At 38.2% G+C, this 16,660-nt stretch overlaps 1 protein-coding gene across 2 annotated transcripts in view; it reads left to right on the forward strand.

Annotated features, from left to right (window-relative positions):
* Positions 1–16,660, forward strand: part of cpne7 (copine VII) — a 50,534-nt gene that overhangs the window by 3,048 nt on the left and 30,826 nt on the right. For both annotated transcript variants that reach the window (XM_031900786.1, XM_002933678.5), the window contains exon 2: positions 10,316–11,145. In XM_031900786.1, the coding sequence (XP_031756646.1) occupies positions 10,966–11,145 (180 nt within the window). In that variant the 5' untranslated portion in view covers positions 10,316–10,965. The remainder of the gene's footprint in view (positions 1–10,315; positions 11,146–16,660) is intronic.

A 16,660-nucleotide genomic window follows, 5' to 3' on the forward strand; every position in this document is an offset into this window, starting at 1 on the left:
CTTCTTGAAAAAATGTACTGTAAGTCCCTCAGTTGGAGACATGACATATGCGTATGTTTTCTCTAATAGAATTTTAAGCATAGACTGAATGAACAAAGCAGAACTTTTTTTCTATATTTAGGTCAAAGGAATAATTTCCATCATATATGCCTGTGTGTGGCAACTTATTCTGAAAAGCTAATGTAAACTGACAATAATGACAATAATGAAAACTGACAAAAAAATTATCTAATGAGGCATTAAGAAGCAAATGGGGATATTTATCAGAGGATGAAATTATATTTCTCCACAAAATCACTTTAGAATTCTAAGGCTACAGGCCACCCCCTATACAGTATGCTCCATTTTCTAATTCAGTTCTCTTCACAATTCAAGAAATCAAATTGTCTGCACTTTATATTTAAATTTTAGCTCATGCTCATATCCATGACCTCTGGTGCATTTTTCAACCTTCTTTGGGACCTCATTTCTAAGTGTATTTCTTGCTACTTTCCCTATAACTTCTTATACCTGACATTGTTCCACTCAACTACCTGTCCCTTGTTCTGCCCTTCTACCTTGTTCCATCCCCTATGCCTTTTTCCAGCCCACCTCATACTCGTTCTGCCCCCTTGCTTCCTTCCAATCCTTCTTGTGTCCAACCCACAGTGCTTTTTTCACCCAATATCATGCCTTGTTCTGCACCAACTCCTTTCTTGTACCATGCAAGATCATTCCACTGCATCATGCCTTATTCCAGCCCCAATGCTTTGTTCCATTCCACCTCATGCCTTCTTCCATGCCTTCTTCCATACCAGGTCATGACTATTTCCACCCACTTACCTGTAAATCACGTCTTTCTCTTTAAAATGTGTTCCATTCTGGCAGACATGTTTCCTTTTTACCATTAATATTCGAAAGCTCACCAAGTTATATAGTAAAGATAGAAATATGAAAAAAGCTCTAGCAATGCATTAATTCCAACTTCTAAGCCCAACTAAAAAGTATGGGAGTAAATAACACAGCTCTGTCCATTTATTGGCTGATTAACCTAGACGATAGGCGCTAGGGGACATGAATACTTTTTACAAGTACTGTAGAGGCCACCATTTTAGACATCAGGCTTTCATTTGAAACAGCATAGGTTATTCTTTATGGTGAGGGCAGTGTGGTTGTAGAATGCTCTACTTTTAGTACAATGTGAATTATAGTTGAATTATTTAACTTCTTATTCAGTAGCTCTCTAGTTTAGGAATTTAGGAAGCTATCTGGTTACTTATTGATTTCTTAGTAGACTTTAGGTATGAAGATCCAAATTACAGAAAGACCCCTTATCCGGAAAACCCTTGGTCCCAAGCATTCTGGATAACGGGTCCTATACCTGTATATATATATATATATCAATCCAAATGGTGTCCGCACTCCAAGGCTCAATATTCTGCGGGGTGCTAGCCAAAATTATGTCTGTATAGAAAATAATCATCTGTGGCCAGCACACCCTTCAATGTTTCATCAAAAAAAATTTTATTGTAGATATATTGTTAAAACCAACGTTTCGGTCCTTATTAGGACCTTTCTCAAGGATAAAAAACAATATTGTTTTTTATCCTTGAGAAAGGTCCTAATAAGGACCGAAACGTTGGTTTTAACAATATATCTACAATAAAAATTTTTTTGATGAAACATTGAAGGGTGTGCTGGCCACAGATGATTATTTTCTATATATATATATAAATATATGCACCAGAGATCATTTGCAGGGGTAGAACTTGATGCACTTTTGTCTTTATTCAACCCAAATTAATTATGTAACTATATAACAATATGTACCATGGCAGTTATATAATAAAAGGCATACAGTTTGCCCAGGAGTGGTTCCCATAACACCCAAACCTATTGCCTTTTATTACATATGGAGGTATATGTGTGCCATTAGCACATTATGTTGGAAAGATATATTTTTAATGAAAAGGTTTTATTCATATGAAACTGTGTGTTCAATATGGGCTGATTTATGTGCTTTATATTATGAATACCTGCAGTGTTCAGGGGTATAGTGCCCCTTTAATTCTGATGATTGTTATTGAAAATCTTACATATGAATTTATTCATGTAAACTTCTACAATGATATACAAGGCAACAACATTTCATGCCGGTTCACAGTAACATTCATTCTTATATTAAGGAATTATGGGTTGTTGCTTGGCTTTGGTACCACTCCTGTAGGTTTTAGATGGTACTTTTGATAAACAGGTTTTGATATTTTTTTTCTATTCACCTTTAGAAGAATAATCTTGGTTCAGATGTGACCCCAGAGAGCGTTCATTCCCACTCCTGTATACATTGCTCTCCATTTCATTTTTTCCATTACATTTTGTCCCAGTTCTGTATTATTGTCTCTGGTAGAGTAATGGGAACATAATCCTACACTCTGCATGTGTTACTTTCTCGAACACAGCACAGCATATCTGATATCATTATGTTCTGTAGCACAAGAGATAATGGATGCTTATCTGTCAATGTGTGACATTCAATAACAAATATAATGCTATCCGATGAATTGCTTGAACTTTGCAAATTTATAACATAAGTTATAAAGCCTAAAATATACTCAAAATTTACAGCATGCAAATAGCAATCAAGGAAAGGCCACCATTGTACACAGATAAAAACAATGCACAAGCTTTAAGTCATGCAATTTAGAGCCTCTGTTTATGGCACTGAATAGTTAGCCTGTTGAATTAAATCAAGCCATCTTTAGGCATAACATTATTTTCAAAAATGGTAAAAATTGGATGTATTCTGGAAAAGTGATTTATCCAGTTGTATAATGTCAAGCACAGATACCAATAGAGGACTGTAGATCAATATGTAGGATGCAAATATCTTTTTAAATCCAGGAATACAATGGATATGGTGACAAATCATCTCTTTTATTTTTTTTAATCAGTGCAGTAACTTTCTGTCATATTTCATGGTCACAGGCTGTGTGGGCGCTTTCAGGGTCCGTTGTGTGCGCAAATAGCTTATCCACATTCACAAGTGATTCAGATCCCTGTGATGCAAGTGATATTGACTGTTCTGACTTGCCTGGTACTCGCATCTTCTTTATAATGGGTCACGTAAAGGGGTCGTTTACCTTGAGTACTATTCTGAGACAATTTGCAATACATCTTAATTTTTTGAGTTATTTAGCTTTTTGTTCATCAGGTCTACATTTTCAAATGTTAGCAGCTATCTGATTGCTAGGGTGCAAGCTACCCTAGCAACTAGGCAGTGGTTTGAATGAGAAACTGTAATATTTATAGGAGAGAGCCTGAAGATAAAGATAAGTAATAAAAAGCAGCTATAACTTTACTATAGGATCATCTATCCAGAAACTCATTATCAAGAAAGCTCAATTACAGGAAGGCCATTATAATTGATCCGTATTTGTGTAAAAACAATCCTATTGGGATTATTTCATATTTTATTGATTTTTAACAGAATTAAAGTCTGGTGTTGTCGCAATTACCAGTAATAAATTTTTACATTCACATGTTTACAAAACATTACACATGTTCAGGTATTTCAATCCCCAGGTATTCAAAACCCATGTAGATAATAAAAGCCATCCATAATATGGCCAGGGCATAATGGATCTCTACAGAGCGCCAATCTAAGTTACTAAGGGCTGTATTTATTAACATTAGAGACAAACATCACCTGTGATGTTGCCCATAGCAACCAATCAGATCTTTGCTTTTGTTTTCTAACTTTATGGTGACCGTTCAAACTGTAGCAAGCAATGCCGATTAGCAACAGGATTGGCTAGAAAGGTTCTGGGCTGTATAGATCTGTTTTGATTTAAACTCTGGCCAGCAAGTTGACATTGTGTTGCACTGATTTAGTGAGCCATTGGAGGCTTTTAGTTCTGGTACTGGTTCAGTATTCTCACTTCTGCACAGTTATCTTCTCCTACCTCATTAACATTATGTGCCACCAATCTAGCAATTAAGGGCCCATTTAAGCCTGCGTCATGTAACTGCTAGTTGCTGGATCATTAAAAATCCTGTTTGATTCAGCTTGTTGTTTTGCTGTAAGTCCTTTGATTCCCTGCCCAGTTCTTTCGTTCTCTGAGTTATTCCTCTGCTCTAGTCCCAGTCCCTGCCCCATTTCTCCTGGTTCCTACCCCTGGCCTGTTACTGGACTCAGCCTGCTGCTTACCTCTACCACTGGCCTATGTTTGGACTTTCTCTCTTTTCTCTGTTTTGATGATTTTGCTTTTTTTCCTTCCTTTCTGTTTGTTAAATCACTGCATTTATCTTATCATGGCTTCCAGTCTTAATCAAGCCAATAACAGGTTTACACTGTACACCATGTTATCCAGCACATAGGCTTCTACACAACTAAAGGTCCCCATACACGGGCCGATTCTAGCTGTCGATATCGGTCCCTTAGACCGATTCGGCAGCTTATTGGGCCGTGTAGGGGCAGTAATGACGGGTCTGCCCGACCGATATCTGGCCTGAAATTGGGCAGATATCAATTGGGCAGGTTTAAAAATGTAGTCCGATCGGGGACCGCATTGGTTTGTTGATGCAGTCCCCGAACCGACTGCGCCTGTTCTAATTCCATCATTAGGCCCCAGGGCCAAACAACCAAATTAGACTGAATTTGCCCGATATCGCCCACCTGTAGGTGGGGGATATCGGGAGAGGATCTGCTCGCTTGGAGACCTCGCCAACTGAGCAGATCTTAACGTGTATGGCTTAAGCTGATAAAGTGCACAGAAGGTCTGCCAAAGTTAGGATTGTCTACACTGGAGAAGATGACTCTTTATAAAGGTATAAGGGAACCAGAAGTATACTCTCTGGTGCCTTACTCCCTAGTAGATCCTTCCAGGCAATGTGAGGATATAGCTTTATTTTAGAAGAAATAACAGTTAATTTTAACATTAAGGCTTTTTACAGTGAGAGCTGAGAAGCTGTGGAATTCTGTCCCTTAAAGCAGTGCTGTCCAACTTCTACGGTGCCGAGGGCCGGAATTTCTCTAGCATACATGGTGGAGGGCCGCTAATGGAAGCCAGTTTGACCACTCCCCTTTTTGAAACCACACCCACTTCAAACCACACCTATTTTATCACAATGGTGGTAGCACAGCAAAATCCCAAATGCTTGGTCCTTACTGTGGGGATATCAACCATCATTCATATGTGAAAGAATTATGTCATATTAAGATATACCCTTAAATTCCATATGCCTCCTCCTCCCCTGTGGATAGCAGAGCAACCCCCAGTACATAATTACACACCTTTGGGACCATTTAATGGCTATTTCCAACTGCTAACAAATTCCCACAACAAACCCCTGCCAGGTTCACCTCCCACAAGAAGCATAGGGCAAGCAGAGTATGGCACACACAGGCAGCACTCTGCCTGTCCTATGCTGTCTGTGTGTGCCATACTCTGCCTGCCCTACCCTGACTGTGTGTGCCATACTCTGCCTTCCCTACCCTTCCTGTGTGTGCCATACTCTGCCTGCCCTACCCTGACTGTGTGTGCGCCAAACTCTGCCTTCCCTACCCTGACTGTGTGTGCCATGCTATGCCTGCCCTACCCTGACTGTGTGTGCCATACTCTGCCTGCCCTACCCTGACTGTGTGTGCCATACTCTGCTTGCCCTACCCTGACTGTGTGTGCCATACTCTGTCTGCCCTACCCTGACTGTGTGTGCCATACTCTGTCTGCCCTACCCTGACTGTGTGTGCCATACTCTGCCTGCCCTACCCTGACTGTGTGTGCCATACTCTGCCTGCCCTACCCTGACTGTGTGTGCCATACTCTGCCTGCCCTACCCTGACTGTGTGTGCCATACTATGCCTGCCCTACCCTGACTGTGTGTGCCATACTCTGCCTGCCCTACCCTGACTGTGTGTGCCATACTCTGCCTGCCCTACCCTGACTGTGTGTGCCATACTCTGCCTGCCCTACCCTGACTGTGTGTGCCATACTCTGCCTGCCCTACCCTGACTGTGTGTGCCATACTATGCCTGCCCTACCCTGACTGTGTGTGCCATACTCTGCTTGCCCTACCCTTCCTGTGTGTGCCATACTCTGCCTGCCCTACCCTTCCTGTGTGTGCCATACCCTCCCTGACCTATGCTGCCTGTGTGTGCCATACCCTCCCTGACCTATGCTGCCTGTGTGTGCTATACTCTACCTGCCCTATGCTGGCTGTATGTGCCATACTCTGCCTACAGTACTTATGTCTGAGGTGTGAAGAAGTGAACAATGGGAGTGATACAGCCTGAGCCTGAGGTGTGAACACTGCAGGGGGTGAACAATGCAGAAACTAAAAGGTGTGAAAAACACAGGGGATTACATATTTAAACAATACAGCCTGATTACAGCCTGAATCTGAGGTGAGAACCATGCAGGGGGCCAGTTAATCTCAGTACTGATACCATTTAATGCTTACTCAAAGGTAAGCCATCAAAGCAGCCAGACAGGTGGGGGGCCACACAGAGGGGGGTCGCGGGCCGCATGCGGCCCGCGGGCCGCCAGTTGGACAGCACTGCCTTAAAGGAACAGTAACACCAAAAAATGAAAGAGCTTTAAAGTAATAAAAATATAATGCACTGTTGCCCTGCACTGGTAAAACTGGTGTGTTTGCTACAGTAGCACTACTATAATTTATATAATAAGCTGCTGTGTAGCCACGGGGGCAGCCATTTAAGCTGGAAAAAAGGAGAAAAGGCACAGGTTATATAACAGATAACATATAAGTTCTGTAGAATACAATAGTGTTTTATCTGCTATGTGCCTGTGCCTTTTCTCCTTTGAATGGCTGCCTCCATGGCTACATAGCAGCTTATTTATATAAATTATAGTAGACTTTCTGAAGTAAACACACAACTTTTACCAGTGCAGGGCAGCAGCACATTATATTTTAGTTACTTTTATACACTTTCATTTTTTGGTGTTACTGTTCCTTTAAAGTAGTTATACTGACAGGATTATTGATACTAAATCATAGTACAAAGCCAATTCAGAAACTGGTCTGATTGCCATTTTTGAGGAGAAATTTGTTCCTTTCTCTGAGGTAAGTTGGAGATGGCTTCAGATAGGGGTTTTTGTTTTCATTTTGATCAGCTAGAAGTTAGTCAGGTTTTGCCTGGAGAAAAGGGCAAGCTTCATAGAGGTGTTTCTTTTTTCAAAATTATCTACTATGTAACTATATATATAGGAAAAGTAGGGTTGCCTCCTTTCCCAGGCTTTTAAACATTGAAATGGGCAGGGCAATACATTAGGGGGAGGGTTAGTGATGCCAAGGAATGGGACAGTGAAATCAGGGGACACAATGGTGACATCAGAAGCAAGTTATAGAACTGCTGATTGATGGCAGGGCTTGGGAAGACCAGGGGTGGGGATTGAGTAATTTTTGTCTGGGTTTCAAAACTCTGAAGCCTGGACAGATAAAACGAAACCAGCTTGTACTAGAGGAATGGTTTGTTTGGTTTTAAACTGGTCAGGTAACCATTTTGTATTTTGACCACAGTATAAATAGCTGCTGGCTCCTTAATCAGATACACTACCTAGTGTATCTGATTTAAACTGGTCAGGTAACCATTTTGTATTTTGACGACAGTATAAATAGCTGCTGGCTCCTTAATCAGATACACTGCCTAGGCCTCTGTGGTAAATGATTAGCTTTTGGCATATTACCCTACATTTTCTACTGTTTAAAGGAAAACTATACCCCCAAACAATGAAAGTCTCTCTAAAAATATTTTGCATAAACAAGCTCAAATGTAAAACCCTGTTTCATCTAAATAAACAATTTTCATAAAAATATACTTTTTTAGTTGTATGTGCTATTGGGTAATCCTAAATAGAAAATTGCCGCCTCCTGGGATCATAGGATTCAGAGTGCCACGGCAAACATACATGCTAGGCCCCATCAGCCAATTAATGGACAGAACTATGTCTTTTGCTTTCACACTACTTCCTGTTAAAGTTAAATCTGCATTATTTCCTGTCATGTGATCTCCTTCAGTTACACTGAACGGGAGTAAAAATAGCTTGTTTGAATAGCTGCTTGAAAGCAATTCTAATGTGTAGCGCTGGCCCCTTTTGAAAGCTCAGACTCAGGCAAAATGCACTGAGAGGGCTGCCTACACACCAATATTAAAGCTAAAATAATTAATTTGTTGGTTCAAGAATAAAATTTTAAATGGCAGAGTGAATTATTTGCTATGTAAACAGTGTAATTTAGAAATAAAAAGTACCCCATAAAAATCATATCAGATTCCCTTTAAGACACTTCTTGTCACTCCCAGCCAAAACAATTACACAGTACTCCAGCGTGACCTTGGCACAATGAAATCATTGACAGCTTACAGGAACAATCTCTTTTTGAAATATTTTGATATTCTATGGGGCGGATTCACTAAAGGTCGATAAGTGTTATCGCATGCTTTTTTGCGTTAAAATAGACACAAAAATTAACGCACGATCCGCTAAAGTATTATCGCATGCATTAAGTTGCATATCGCATGCGTTAAATTTTGCACTACCGCATGTGTTCATTTTACCACATTGCGCTAATTTGCGCGCAGAAATAATACTAACGCATGATTCACAAACACATATCCGCGCTAAATATCGCATTAGTCTGTGCGAAAATGAACACCTACTTGGAGCAGGCGGTAATTATAGAAAAGTACAGTTCATGAGCTTTTGGCAACACAATATGGACTTTGCAGTGGGATTTATTTAAGTATAGGGGTGAATTATTAATATATGTAGGCTCCTAGTGTAATTTCTGCGTTTCTTTGTACTTTTCACGACAATTTCGTACTTTGCGACAAAATTATTGCAAAAAAATCGTATTGTAGCGCCGAGTACAAAAGATTCGGTATTGTGACTTTCCTTTTGCCAGGTTGGAGCTGCAGAATGTCATTTATTCCTATGGGAGGCATCTAAAATCATGTACAGTAGGATCAAAGTCGGAATCCAGGATCCAGCAGTTTACGATCGTTAAATATGAACATTTTGTGATTTTCGGATCGCAAATACAAAATTATTGCGACTAAACCGCTCATCATGAGTTAAATAATGCAAACCACATTGCGTCTAAATGAACGCAAGTATCTTATAGTGAATCGTGCCTTGTCACAAAAAATAAGAAGTGATAAAAATTTGAATGCATGCTATAAATAGTGCTCGAAATATCGACTTTTAGTTAATCGGCCCCTATACCTCTTAAACTTGTAATATTATTCTACTAATTTAAAATGCTGAAAAATCTCAGTTGTCTGCAGAAGGATAAAAGTAGCGCCTTTACAAGATCAAATCTATATTCAATAGCAAATTTATTTTTCTGGTTTTGCTTTATGAAATACTAGTACTGTATGGTGTACACAACTTAAGGTGGTTTGGTTTTGCTTTTTATTTCTCCCCATCTGCTTCTCTTTATATTTCTCAAGATACCACTGTATTCTTTGCTATCAGCACTTTAATGCCCACATGATTCGGTTACTGTGAAATACCTGCTAGAAATGAATGCTGGCACAAAGAAGTAATAGCTCCCTCAAGCTTTGGGAAGGGGGAGTGAGGAGTATGAAGGTGTTTGAATAAGATACACAATTTTATGAGTTATTTTTTATAATTTGTCTAATTGAGACATGAATCTTGTGTTTAATGCTTTCAGAATGAGTCACTTAGGCAGGAGATGTTCAAGGCTCGATATGGTACTTATGGGATTTGGTGCACAAAATTAACTTCCTTCATTTTTGTTTTCCCAAAACTGATTCCCTGTAAATCTTGGCTTTTGTGACCTCTTCTCCTCAATATAAGTCAAGTGGTGCTAAGAGAAATCACTGGAGACTTTCTCAGTACAGTTATAAAATCTGTTATCCAAAAACCCGATATCCAGAAAGCCCCATAGGCTCTATTTTAAGCAAATCATTTTAATTTTTAAAAATTATTCCCTTTTCTCTGTAATAATAAAACAGTACCTGTACTTGATCCCAACTAAGATATAATTACCCCTTATTGGGGGCAGAACAGCCCTATTGGGTTTATTTAATGGTTAAATGATTCCCTTTTCTCTGTAATAATAAAGCAGAACCTTGTACTTGATCCAAACTAAGATATAATTAATCCTTATTGGTGGCAAAACAATTCTATTAATATAATTAAAGTCTGGTTATCCAAATTCTTAAAGATCTATTATCTGGAAAAAACCCAGGCCCTGAGCATTTTGTATAACAGATCCTATACCTGTATGTGGTTTGGTAATTAGGAAAGGTAACATATTATAAATATATTTTTTTCTTTTTAATCTCTTACAGGTCCATCATGTGGTTAGTCCAAATGGTATCTGCCTGGGAGAATGTAATACCTGCCCTAAGCCTCTTGGATTCATTATAAGAAAAATCAACACAGTGTATCTTTGCTTTCTTCTGCCAGATGTCCAGTGTTCATCTACGTACACTGATGCATGGAAAGTTCCTAATCTTGCAGGAGCTGTTTCTGATCTTATCTTCATACTGAAAACACAGAGTGATTTACTGTCTGGGCGTTTTTTAGGTTTATCTGGTATCCTGGAATCTTCAAGCTGACAGCAAGAAGGACAATGAAGGATCTTATATTTATATAAAGGCGAAGAACCTAAAGAAAATACACACCAAGAAGGAAAGAGAAAGAGAGGATAGTGACTTAATTGTCATGAATATATATTCTTTGCTATAACACTCTAACAGAGTATCATTAGATGAGGCTTACCTGTCTTATCTACTAACTAGTACTTTTATCAGCGGCCATTTATAGTGGCCTGGCTGTTGCATAACCACTTCTAACACTGATTTTGGATATCTCATAACTTCAGTAACATATTGATTGATGGAATCCCTTTCCTTCTAAGCATTCCTTGATTGATGTACTTTATCTTCCCTTCCATTTGGTGAATCTTGCTTTAAGAAGGGTAAGGAAATTTGACAAAATGATGATGAATGAGAACTCAGACTTGGCGTCACCTTCCTCACTGGGGGTTGTCACAGCGACATGTGTGTCCAAGGTGGAGCTTCGTGTATACTGCAAGAACCTGCTGGATAGGGACACACTCAATAAATCTGACCCATGTGCGGTACTTCTAATGCAGTCCCAGGGTCAGTGGATGGAGGTAAGTCAAAGTCATGTGTGTTGTGGATGTAATGCTCTCTGGGACTCATGTATGAATTTGCAAAAGATTGTTCAAATCTACTAGTTGAATGGTGCTGATAGTACTTTAGCTTAACTGTTGCTGGTAAAAGCCTATTGTTTAGATTTTTTTTGAAGACTATAAGCACCTATATTTAATATTTCCAATCTTTATCAGCTGCTATTCTAACAAAATCATTATTGCATCCCTCACTCCGTTGCAGGAGATATTGAAACTTTTATACATTCCTGGCCAAGTGAATAAGACAAAGGATAGATGTGCAAAGTCTTTCTCCTTGGAAATCAACATACAAATACCTTAGGGTCAATTTTAGCAATAGCTAGTGAACTTACCAGAAGGGTTTTGGACTGTGAAAGGAAGCTCGAGTCCTTCTGTATCCCCACCATGCTACCAGCTGGGTATGGAAGTCAGTTAATCAGAAGCTAAACCCCTTAGCCAAAAGAACTGGAAGTCTCTTTAAAATGGTCATACAACTCATGCTCGTGCACACTTATTTTGAGGCCATTGTACACAACTAATTGGGGTGTGCAGAAAAAAAAAATGTTTGAAACTTTACATATCTAGTATAAATAAATTTGAAGCAACTGGACTTGTTTAGTAATCATTGAAGACGTTTCACTACTCATCCGAGCAGCTTCTTCAGTTCAGTTCTGAAGAAGCTGCTCGGATGAGTAGTGAAACGTCTTCAATGATTACTAAACAAGTCCAGTTGCTTCAAATTTATTTATACTAGATATACCATGACCTGGATGAATGAAAATCTTCATAGACATTTTGAAACTTTACATGCAACTGACCCCAGGCCCTATTCCATTGTCAGTTCTCTGATTGTGCAAAAATGGCTCTCCTTCATTTGGATCTCTGTCTTGCTAAGGAACAAGATTTAATTGTAAAAAAGTAAAGCAAATTTTGGGATCTATAATATCAGGTTATTAAATAAATGGTTTTGTTATTTACACCTCTTTACAACACATATTGAAATCATTAGGAGAAGTAGATATTTTGAAGGGTCTTCTTTTTTGTTTTACGACCTTGGTAGATAACAAGAAATTCAGATGATTTGCCCTTTTTGATACTCTGCTTTATGTATTTGATTTAACATTTCAATAAAAATGATTAAAAAGGGTATAAGTAGATATACTCTATGTATAAAAAATGCGAAACATTCAAAACATAAATGTAATTACTACCTGCCCTTGTTATCATTCTAACAACATATCATTATGTGATCAAAGTGGAAATATGGAAGTAAATAATGTAAGTACATTTATATAATGTCATTGAACAAAACACCGTTAGATGAAAATGAGTAATAAAGTAAGTAAGAAAATAAATATTTGCAAAAAACTGATGAAAAGACTTTTATCTCAGCATGATATATTGGCAAGTGTAATAAAGTAGTAACATTATTATAACTGTTGGTATAGGAGGGTTATATACAATTATATTTTGCTGCTTAAAATGATCATTATCTTTTTCTGGTTAAGACAGGGGTTGATGGAATTTATCAGTACTATGCAAATATATTTATTTTATATTCCTTTATAACTTCCATGATCCTTTTTAATCTTTTTACTTTGAATATAATTATTTTAGCTACCTTTTTAAAATTATCAAATGCTATAAGTTACACTGGACCCATCACAACACAGGAGCAGGATTTTTTGTGTTTCAACATGTACGTTACCACTACCCCAGTACTAACTAGTAGCCCCATCAATACTATACTATTTAGACCTACAAGTCAGTTCAGTGGTCAAAAGGAAAAACCACAACACTCCAACACCCTCAAATTTGTATCAAAAAGTGGATTTTAACAAAAAATATGTATTTTCAATAAACATACAGGCATGGTACCAGTTATCCAGAATGCTCGAGACTTGGGGCTTTCCAGATAGGGGTCTTTCTGTAATTTGGATCCTTAAGTCCACTAAAAATCATTTATACATTAAATAAACCCAATAGGATTGTTTTGCCTCCAATAAAGATTAATTATATCTTAGTTGGGATGAGGTAAAAGGTACTGTTTTATTATTACAAACAAAAAGGAAATTATTTTTAAATATTAGAATTATTTGCTTTAAATTTAGGCCTTCCCATAATTTGGAGTTTTCTAGATAACTGGTTTCCGGATAATAGCTCCTGTTCCTGTATATAATTATTTGACTTCATATTATCCAGTAAAGACTTTAGTTTGGTTTATGTAAGGCATAGGGCAGTTAACAGTGGGTGTTCTGATATAATTAAATACCTCTATACTTGCATTTCATGGTAATAAATGTGAATTACTTGCTCTATTTTTTCCATGTTTTCCAGTTGTACTAGTGTACAGGTTATTTTCTTTGTTTTGCCACATTTATAAATTGTTAATGTTTCATGCCACTTATTTTAATACCTATTCTGTGCTTTTTGATAAAAAGGACATGCACAAAGTTGTAGGAATTCTAGTCTTAAACTAATAACACAGCTATAGCTAAATTATTAATAATTCAATGTTATAACGTGACTGAAATGGTCTAATTTGTAACTGGGGAAAACTAACTTGGTTTTCGAGAAGTACTTGCACGCCAGACAGAGGAGTGGTCCAAACTAATTGTATGTGTAAAGGTGGCCATACACGCACCGATAATATCGTACGAAACCTCGTTTCGTACGATATTCGGTGCGTGTATGGTATGTCGGCGAGTCGACCGATATCGCAGGAACCTGCTGATATCGCCCGACTCGCCGATCGGACCAGTTGGAAAATTTTGATCGGGCGCCATAGAAGGCGCCTGATCAAAATCTCCCTTCAGAGCTGAATCGGCAAAAGGAGGTAGAAATCCTATTGTTTCTACCTCCTTACCTGCCGATTCAGCCCTGAATGGTGTGTGGCACATCTGACGATGTTTCGTGCGACCGATGGTCGCACGAAACATCGTCAGATCGCCATGTGTATGGCCACCTTAAGGGTGGGACATTTTTTTAGTGTCTAGTCTTTCTAAATACAGATCTTTTAAACTTTTTGTGGTTTTCTTCACAGTAAAGCTGCACTGGGCATGATTTTGAGAGAGTTCCTCTCGTGTTTTAAAGGGGATGCTGGTGTCAAAGAGGTGTCTTATGGTTTTTTAACACAAGAGCTATCTGCCAGATCTTTACTTGTCATTAGCCAGCTCAGAGCTGAACATAGCTTTTGTTAGTGTGTAGTCATTTATTCTGGAAATGGACCGATTCATCTCAGTTGGCCTTACATGTAGTGATGAGCGAATTTTTTCAGCAGGCATGGATTCGCAGGGAATTTCCGCATTTCGGCATTGACACCATAAATGAACCTCTCTTAGCCATGACAAACTGTAATGGTGAGGCAAAAGACTGGCTTGAGCAGGATATGACAAAAGTTAACTTGAGTAAGGTAATAATGACAGGAACCAAGTACTGAGAGAACTTGGCACCAAGCAAAGGGCAAATGACATAGAGCAGTGGTCCCCAACCTTTTTTGCACCATGGACCGGTTTCAAGCAAGACAATTTTTCCAAGGACCGAGTTGGAGAGCAAATTATTATAATTTAAAAAAATTATTACATATATGATGTAAATGTAATTATTATATTTTATATTATACACTTTATTATTATTATTATTAGATTATAAAATATAAAACAGCTCATCATAATGCAAAATCAGTGGCTTTTCTTATTCCCACCTAAGTGGTGACATCCCCTGACCCTTAGTATGGACCCCTGACATAGAGCATTAAAATAGAACAATAGTATACCTAGATGCCACTGATTACTCCCCTCAGCATCATGGCATGCAATGGGGTGGCTTGTTTGTATGCTGCAGAGCATGCACAGGAAGCTGCATGCATGTGTGCAAAAGAAACCAGGACGCATCCATTGCACAGCATACAAAACAAAAAACAGATCAAAAGAAACAGAAAAGGAAAAACAACTGTGTTTTTAACAGCAAATACATCTACAAATAATTGTAAACCATAGTGGTGTTCCTAAGGGGGTCTGAGCCCCCTACAAATACTTTTGCCCGGGTGCCCCCAGGGCTAAGAGCTAGTGATTTGTGATGCAGAAAAAAACATGACACAAACAAAAATAATGGGTCCCCCCACTGCTTCAGTCAGCTCAGATTGCAATATTGAACTGGCCTAATAATATACCAGCATTTCCCAGTAATTGTAAGGGCAATATTATATTGAACTGTGAAAGCAAGCATATTTATTTGCCCTGTGGTCTTGTTATATCTTATATCCCTATACCTCGTTTTAGATGCTTCTTTAATAAAAGTCTTCTGTGATACACCCTCAGAGTGCAAAAACATATATCAGTAGTATTTAACAGATATTTTATATATATATATATATATATATATATATATATATATATATATATATATAATCCGACGAGGAATCCGCACTCACAGGACTTATGTGCAAAAAATAAAGTCTTTCTTCAAAGCAAAAATAGCCTTTCTCAACTTTGAGAAACATCAGTTTTTGCTTTGAATAAAGACTTTATTTTTTGCACATAAGTCCTGTGAGTGCGGATTCCTCGTCGGATGATACTAGTTGAATTATTTCTTAAGGACTGCACCCAGGCAGCTATATTCCTCTGTTTTGTGAGTGCCGACATTCTATATATATATATACAGTATATACAAGTGCAATAAAGGCTAGCACTCACAGGACTTTCGTTAGTGTTTGTCAAAAAAAATAAAACAAAAAAGGATCTAACAAAGCAGATGTCTTACATGGTTTCACACAGGAGCTTTCCTCAGGGAGAGGGGGGAGCAAATTCTGATGGGGAGGAGTAGAAGGGAAGGAGAGGAGCAAACTGAGCAGACTCCTGCCCCTGCCCTAAATAAGTTTTCTGAGAGCAGGAATTCTGACACAGAAGAACATGTATACACAAAATAAGAAAATAAATCCTGTGTTTCTTTTAATAAAAGACTTTCTCTGTGAGTGTTTATGGCTGTATTTACATATACCTTTCTGATAAAGCTTACTTAGTTTTTATCTTTCCTTCTCCTTTAAATGTACTTCTTTTTTATCAAAATATGACACACTTGTAGTGAATTTACTGTTCTTTTTCAAGTCATTTTCTAGAATACAATAAATAAGTAGAACATTTTGCTGACTGATCTCAATCTATTTTTTGTTATTTCCAGCTTTTAACAATGTTTACATGGATAGGAAGCAGTCCAGACAGCCAGTATATAGTGGCAAATAGTACAAGAACAGAGAGAAAGTTCTTTCAAAATCTTAGCCTGCTGAGATAATGTGGGTCTCTGTATGCTGGTGGTTCTGCTAAAAGCATCTGTGAAACATCATTTAAGTCACAAATCAAGCTTTAAGGGAACAGTTTAATTAGTTAGGCAAAAATGTTATCTATAAAGGCTAGAGTAAGCAGATGTCTAACATAATGGCCAGAACACTCCTTCCTCCTTTGCAGCTCTCTAACCTCTTAGTTAGTCAGTGACTGTTCAG

This window comes from Xenopus tropicalis, chromosome 4 (assembly GCF_000004195.4).
Source record: "Xenopus tropicalis strain Nigerian chromosome 4, UCB_Xtro_10.0, whole genome shotgun sequence".
NCBI lineage: Eukaryota > Metazoa > Chordata > Amphibia > Anura > Pipidae > Xenopus > Xenopus tropicalis.